Source organism: Sinocyclocheilus rhinocerous, unplaced genomic scaffold (genome assembly GCF_001515625.1).
Source record: "Sinocyclocheilus rhinocerous isolate Xijiao unplaced genomic scaffold, SAMN03320098_v1.1 scaffold807, whole genome shotgun sequence".
NCBI classification, from domain to species: Eukaryota; Metazoa; Chordata; class Actinopteri; order Cypriniformes; family Cyprinidae; genus Sinocyclocheilus; species Sinocyclocheilus rhinocerous.
Window position 1 is genome coordinate 141,986 of NW_015650326.1, and position 8,118 is coordinate 150,103.

Genomic DNA, 8,118 nt, shown 5'->3' on the forward strand with positions numbered 1-8,118 from the left:
TACACTCTGCTTATTACACACACAGGGATGCACAGCAGCACACAAACATGCCAAATATTACAAATTAAAGGATTGCAATGTAAAAGATTATTGTGTAGTGTAGGCTACACAAATATAAAAATGCCTACATATCATAATGGATAGTCATTGCATGTATCAGAATTAGGCTACCTATTTACTCGCGGACGAGCAGCTCCGTTTCATCTCTGGAGACGCGTTCTGTCTTTGCGCTTGCAAATACACAACAGTAAATAGCAAATCCGCCATGGCACGAGCGCAACTGGCTCTTAAAGGGAATGGGAGATGAGACTCTGATTGGTTTATTGCACGTTATACGAGCAGCTCCGTTTCATCTCTGGAGACGCGTTCTGTCTTTGCGCTTGCAAATACACAACAGTTGTTGTCAGATTTCTTTGGTGATTTCAAATATGAAATTTAATCATAAGCTTAGTGAACAGTTTTGGAGAATTTGATGTTTCCCCATTCAAAGAGACAGGAGTTGCACTTGCATGCCCGAGAGGCGTTTCAAAGATGGCCGCCAAGTGACATGACTTGTCTTAAAAGGACTTTGCTTCTGCTCTTCACTCAGCAGCACTTACTTGCCGGCAACCTGCCAAAATAAAAGTTTGCTGATTATAAGTTTGAAAATGAAAAATTCATATAAAAGAAAAAGAGTAAATATTTGCATTTTATTGTTAAGAGTACTATAAAATAATTCTATTTTTATTTAATACTCCCTTTTTATTTTAAAATATAATAGTATTATCACACTTTATTATTTAGTTTATTATTTTATTAAAAAATAAAGTGCAATAATATTATTATCACTATTATCATTTTTATAGTTATATTTAATGGGTCACACTATGTGCAGAGAGAGGACCAAACCAAATCTCCAGGTGCTCTTTTGAGAACCAGGCTGAAAAACTTCTGTGCACCCCTGATAATGGGTTTATCAAAGCAGAAACAACCAAAGCAGAGGGGTCTGAGGGAGCTTCTGAAAGAGTGAAATATTTCATAGACTTGATTGCTGTCAAACTGTTTAAAGTTGCTGACATCTTAGTGGACACTGTTATTTTAATCTGGTTACTAAAGGTGCAGATCCATAAAATAAGGTGAGCTGAACTGCATGTTCACACACTGATTAAGTAGCGATACATACAGTGGGTACGGAAAGTATTCAGACCCCCTTAAATTTTTCACTCTTTGTTATATTGGTTTTGAAAGCTAGTCACATTCGAGTCACATTTTTTATGTAGAGCTTTGCACAATACAGACTGTTTCAAAGCATTACCAGTGTCAACACTGCAATGTTCATTCATGTTCAATAGAGCTAGGTGTCAATGTACATTTGATAACAACAAAGCCCAAACCATGAAGTTCAACAGCTATTTGTTTAACAGATGAATGAAGAGGCAAAAGGCATTCACTTTGAAACCAATCGATTTGAAACAGCTGTGTGCGGGGCTTGCCGCTGACTGAAAGAGTGCTGGATAAGCATGCCGATTGTGAGATGTATTTCAATAAAACTTTAGTATTAACTAAAGGAAGCTAATCAGAATAATGATAAGTAGCAATTCAAAAGCAGTCAAAAAATCAATCGCCTACTGTTTTTTGACAAACACCAAGGTCATGTGGTAATTTAATTGCCGTCTGAATCCTCATCTCTGGGTTTAAAATAAGAAATCGATTCAAAATTTGAATCCTTTTTGACCACTGCCGAACACCTATGGTAACTGTAACACTTTAATTTGCATGCATATATATTAACTTAAAAAAGAAAGTATTTACAAGAAGAATATTTCATAACTGCTCCACCACAATGAGTGGGAGCTGTTAACTCTTTTCCTGCCAAACACAGAATCTTCCGGGTATCCGTGTTTTAGGTGGTATACAGTAATGCGCATGTTCTGAGAGAGTACAGGACTTTTGAATCAAAAGGGCCTTTCGCACCGCTTTAGTTCCAGAACTAAATGTACAGTACTAAAGTACTGGGACGATTTTGCGCGAACTATTTCCCAGTACCATTTAAAGGGTTGCATTCGCACCGAGAGTGTGTACTAAGAAGTGACGTAAGCCGGTCGACAGCGTCGTCATTTGTGCGCGGCGTTCAACAACTACTATGAAAAGGTTCCCGCGGTGCGAAAGGCCCTAAAGAAACAAGAGTAGACAGCGATCAGCACAAACTGGAAGGAGTTGCGAGAATGTAGGTCAAAATATCAGAAAAATACAGATATATAAGGCTGATCAAGTACTGGAGGTGTTGATGGACTCGGAGTCCGGATCACTCATTATTTGATCATTCTGAATCTGATCGGGATGAATTAGTCAATGAGGGAGATGCACATGAAGTCACAGAAAGTTCTAGTCACACGACGTGTCACATCCATTCTGCAATGCAAACTGGAGGTAAGCAGCTGTTTGCTCAATCGCAGCTAGTTTGATAGCGACGGAACTTATAAAGATCTCTCTTCGTACGGCCAATTCGTATGTATTTTACGAGGTAGCTAATTCGTACGAATTCGTACAATCTCACTCGTACGATTTTGTACGATTTCTGCAACGGTTAAGTTTGGGGGCGGTGTTAGATGTGATCCTTCGTACGAGTTCCTACAAATTTGCCAGCTCGTAAAATACATACGATTTTTCACAAATCGCATGAATTCGTACAAGTGAGGCGTAAGAATTCGTATGAATTAGCCACCTTGTCAAATATGTACGAATTGCCATGAGATTGGGTTGCTCTTGCTGCATTAGAGATGAAATGGTTTAAGTTCTGTTTTCACACAGGTGCAGTGAGGGAAAAAGCACTGAGTTTAGGGCAATCATGAGCGTTGTTGCGTGTAATAGGCAAAAAGTGTTTCTCTCTTTGTGCACATTTACCACACTGTTGGATAATACTAAAAATATACATATACTATAATATTTGTGTCAAGTCACCTTATATAGCGCTTTATTCAATATAGATTGTGTCAAAGCAGCTTTACTGTGTTAAACAGAAAAAAACATGTGCTGATAATGCAAAAGGACAATAGAAAACCGTCAGTTTTTCAGTTAAAGTCGGTCCATCGTTGATTCAGTGATGTCATCATCCAGCTCAGTTCAGTTCTCTTCAAATAGTGTCTGTGGAGTCAAGTCAACAATATTGCCAATACTGTGTGAGTGTGCATACATTTATGTGTGTAGCTGTGTGCATAAATACACATACAAGCGTGTAAAGGCCAAATTGTTTCTCTCTTTGTGCACATTTACCCAGAGCTGATCCTCCCTATACACAAAGTATGTAGGTTGCGTAGGGCCCCCTTGCTCTCAACGATTATTTAATTTTAGTTTCGTTTTTGATTTTGTCCAGAGGTTATGAAAACATGAATGTTCCTTTCCTTAATGCGCTGCGCTGTCGCCCTTTCTATGTAACATCCAAATCAGTCAAATCATGTAACGTGACTGTCATATACAGTCTCCTCCTCGTTCTTGCTCGATACTAAAAAACAAGTTAAAATCGCACTGAGCTGCGGAAGAGACACTGTTCCCCAAGCGCTTTCCTTGTGCGCGATTCGAGACGGACTGAAACACGGACACATATAGGCTACTTTGTGCTTTGTATATGTAAAAATGTCCGTCTTGGTGAGTTTTCACTAAATACAGTCAGCTATGTCTTAATTGAAAATAAACCGTTTGAAAATTAATCGAATGCTAGTCAGTATCTGTGCATTCTGTGACAGCATCTTATAAACCTGCTGCTGTCTGTCATCATCTGTTAATCAAACAATAAAACAAAATGAGAGAATTATTCACTGCTCTTCCTTGAATATTGTATAACTTTGTTATGAATCAATTTATGTTTAATTTATATGGTGAAGTCTATGCAGTGCTTTATTTTTACATTTGATTGCTTTAATCAATTTCTGTATAGTAGGCTATTAAATGCTAAATTGTTTGGTCCAGAATGTTGTATTTTTGACAAAACCTTCCTATGTTCAAGTGACGTGTCAGGATCTCCAGCTGGAGTGCCCATGAGATCCTCTAGAGGGCACTCCATCCTTAACCTGTACCATTGTTTCACGGACTACATTTCCCATGACACCCCATGCCAAGTACTGATTACACCTACAGCTGTTTCCAATTAGAAGGACTGTTTAAAGGTGGGCATACACGGTGCGATTTTTGCTGTCGTACGAGCTCGCAGGCGATCGCCTTAAGCTGCACTCATTCACATTCACATTGCGAAGTATTGTTTTGCTGTAGCGGACTCTACCAAGCGTTTTCATTTGCCATAGCCTTGTTTCTTTTGTTTTGTTTGTTTATTTATTACTTTGGACTGCTCACTTGGATTATGACCCTTGCCTGTTCCTTTGGATTACTCTTTTGCCTCTGCCTAGGATTACATTGTTTGCTGGATATTGACCTTGCCTGTTTGACTACGCCTTTTGTGTAGTAAAGCTCACACTTGGTTCTACCTAAAGAGTCCCCGTTACATGATGATAAAAAAAGAACAAGAAAGAAGCGGAAAAAAAGAACCGATCCCGGGTTCGTAGGACCATAGAACTCGCTCCGCCACTGTGAATAAATAGCCATCCGAATCCATGAGTTTTATCACTGAGGTGCCATGTTAATTTATTTTTACAGACGTCCACATGAGAAACAATTACTGTCTGAATAGAGCTAAAGACACGTTTAGGGTACAACAAGGCTAAAGGGGCACTGGGTTAAAAGGCACATTTGATTTTATTCTGCTCTAAAAACTCACCGCAGCACTTTCTTAAACATCCGCATTTCATTATGCATGTAGAAAGTTGGCTGACTCTTGACAGAATTGTGGGCAACAAAGCAATAGGCCTAATTCTGCACTAATTTGAACTAATGTTTTTTTTTTAAATATTATAGATTTATGTAGCAAATAAGCCTCAATCAAACTATCGAATATGTTTTGAAACAAAGGTCTTGTTAATGATTTTCATCTTTTTTCAGTTTCGTAATTACTGTTGTGACTAAAGGCACAATAATTGATGTGATAATAAACAGCTGGCTGACTTTTCCATTTATTGACATGACATGATTAGATATAGATATATAACAGCTTAATATCCTTTATGTTGGGTGTCCACCTGATAATCATATTTATACTCAAAGAAACCATTGTATACAAAAAAATATGAATCATATCATAAAATAAAATGTTACTGTAAAGCCATATTAAATTATTATGGGATCTCCTTCAAACAGCGTAAAAAGTTTTCAGAATATTTTTTCTGTATTTTTAAACTGAACATGAAAAATAAATGCTTTTATTTGACATTTGACATTTGTCAGCATACATTCAATAAACTTTATTCATGATCTTGGTGTTGCTAGTGTCATGCTCTACTGGTTGAGCTACAGGACTGAACAAATAATTTACTATTCGTTGAAAATGTGCATTTTTTTTGTTCTTTTAATGGGAATGTACAAGTACTTAATGATACAGTACATTAACATATTACAGACTGGTCATTTACTAGTGATTTGTTTATCATTTGTTCATAATCAACCAAAGTGTATTGAGATATTGATGCTACAATAAATTTGTAAAATAAGTGGTTCATAATTTATCAACAATAGTGATAGCATTGTTTACATCTGCTCTCATGTGTTTTTAGTTTTTTTTATTTTAGCACCCACTACACTAAAGCAATAATGTAAATCAGGTAACACTTACAAACACATTATCTGCTGGTTATGATGCTCTTCTCCATCATTTGATCATTTGATGAATTACTGCTGGCTGCCATGTTTGCTAGAAAATGAGCATGAGCATCCTTTTTAATAAACGTCTGAAACATTAACCGTAGCATGCAGACCTTTGTGAATGAAACACATAATAAACCTAATTATAAATCACAGAAAGGAGGCATGTTTGTGCAGAAAAGAATGCTAATGGCACAGCGCTATGCCATCAAGGTGGCAAACTGGGTTAGTGATGCCAGTGCATAAGATATGTATAAAAAGACGTAAAGAGCCAATAAGATTGCAATATAATCATATATGAGCAAACAGAGAGACATTTTACTATTTAAAATATACATTGAGACCTCATCAGTGAAAGGCTTAAATTTGCCTAGGAGCCCTGTATTATCCTCCAATGTGAAAGTCACATCAATACACTGAACAAAGTTACATGCTGTGCGAGCTCACAGGAGGAAACCGCTAAGTACTGATTTGTGATCATAACTGCCAGCTACTACAGAAGACGAGAGACATTTGCAAAATCCACATTCATATGCATGCAGTGATTTTATCATAAGTCATATTAATATGCAGTGATAAAACCAACTGCAGCTGGAAAATGTCTAATGCCACAGAGATTATATATAGATCAGATTGCATCAAATACTGTTTGTCTGCTCCGTGTCTTTTGAACTACAGTGTAATGTTTCATGATCTGAACATCATGAGGTAATGATTACATAATTATGAGCATGAGTGACAATTGCATAATCATACACAACAGTGTCAGAAGGTATTATTTTTTATTAAGGGGTGATATTTGCCCCTATGGTTTTCAGAGGCATTTATTGCTGATTTATTAGGACATATTTTAACCATAAATTATATATAATACTGAATTAATGTTTTTTTTAAACTGCTAATTCTAAAGTATAATCAACATCAAGTAAAACAGTACCTGTACATAATGTACAAGATAGCATACAATAAATGCTCTGTAAATACGTTTGAAATAACTGAGCCACCCTATGTTAGATTCTGCTGTTGTATTGTTATAGTATAGTGGTAGAATTTACTGAATGAATGTATTCACTGTTTTAAATTTTAAGAAGTATTACTATTTTCCAAATGTCCTTTGATTTCAGATAACAAATATGTAATAGTAACAATTGCATATATTTTGCACATTTATGGAAAATCTCACAAAATTTCACGCAACATATTTCATAACAAAAGAGCAGACAACTTTTCCATCCAGTGTCAGCATGGATGCAATGCACAGTGTGTGTGTGTATGTGTGTGTGTGTGTGTGGGACTTAAACCTGAATGCACACTGACTCATGGGGACTAAATTGAGGTCCCCATGGGGAAACAAGCTTATACATCATACAGAATGAGTTGAGAATGTAAAAATGCATAAAGTTTTCTATGAGGGATAGGTTTAGGTGTAGGGTTGGTGTAGGGCGATAGAAAATACGGTTTGTACAGTATAAAAACCATTATGAACATGTGGCAGGGCAGATAACATTGTCTGCAGAAGCAGAATTTGTGAGCAAACAATTGCGTAAATTATTAATAGCATGTCATTTATTTTAAGAACAATTGTATAAACAGCTTTTGAGAGAAAAATATCAAAAACTATACATGTCCATGAAATCTTATAAGCCTTCAAATGTTCTATATTAAATCTATGCAATACATATATCTATAAATTCACTGACACACTTTGCGACTTTCTTATATATTTTAACTCTGCCTGAAGGACTGACCCACAGATAAATAGGCTAACAGTTATGCACATGAATCCACCAACCTTATCCTCAGACGTTTTTAATGAATAAAAAGCGAATAGGAGCCACTTACTAGTGGTGTTGTATTTGACGCCGTTAATGAACTCCGGACACGGTCGCTCAATTATTCGTCCAGAGTTGCTTCTTGGCCAGCAAGTTCCGATTTCATCCGTGGTGGCGTTACAATAGAAACCTTAGAGGAAAATACAACCGGTGTTGATTAATGTGCATTATAAACGCTGCATAAAACATATGCACCGCTAACAAAGACTGTAATCCTCACCGTCGACACTCATCGACGCGAATGACGAATTCTCGTATAAAGTGTCCTGAAAAGCATCCATAAGAGTACAGTTGGTGTCGCCGAATTCCTCTATGAAGAACTGAAAGAGGGACGCATCCATGATCCAAAAGCAAGAAAAGGCTTCAGTGGGTAGAAGAAGCGATGAGTCTGCCTCCCTGTCAACTTGATACAGTTTCGTCTCTTCTTCACTGATGACAAACGATTCAAGTAATCCTGGAGCTGGTTTTGTGCGCGAGTCCATTGACAGGATGATGGTGATGTCATGATGAAGTGTCGAGGATCAAAGCGGCCGCTCTAAAAATATTTCCTTCTAAAGACTCG

General features: G+C 37.0%; 1 protein-coding gene across 1 annotated transcript in view; it reads right to left on the reverse strand.

Annotated features, from left to right (window-relative positions):
• Positions 1-7,897, reverse strand: part of LOC107711682 (corticotropin-releasing factor receptor 2-like) — a 58,415-nt gene extending 50,518 nt beyond the window's left edge. The window contains exons 1-2 of the mRNA XM_016516700.1: positions 7,777-7,897; positions 7,567-7,686 (exon numbers count right to left, since the gene is read on the reverse strand). Of these exons, the coding sequence (XP_016372186.1) occupies positions 7,567-7,686; positions 7,777-7,897 (241 nt within the window). The remainder of the gene's footprint in view (positions 1-7,566; positions 7,687-7,776) is intronic.
• Positions 7,898-8,118: the final 221 nt, after the last annotated feature.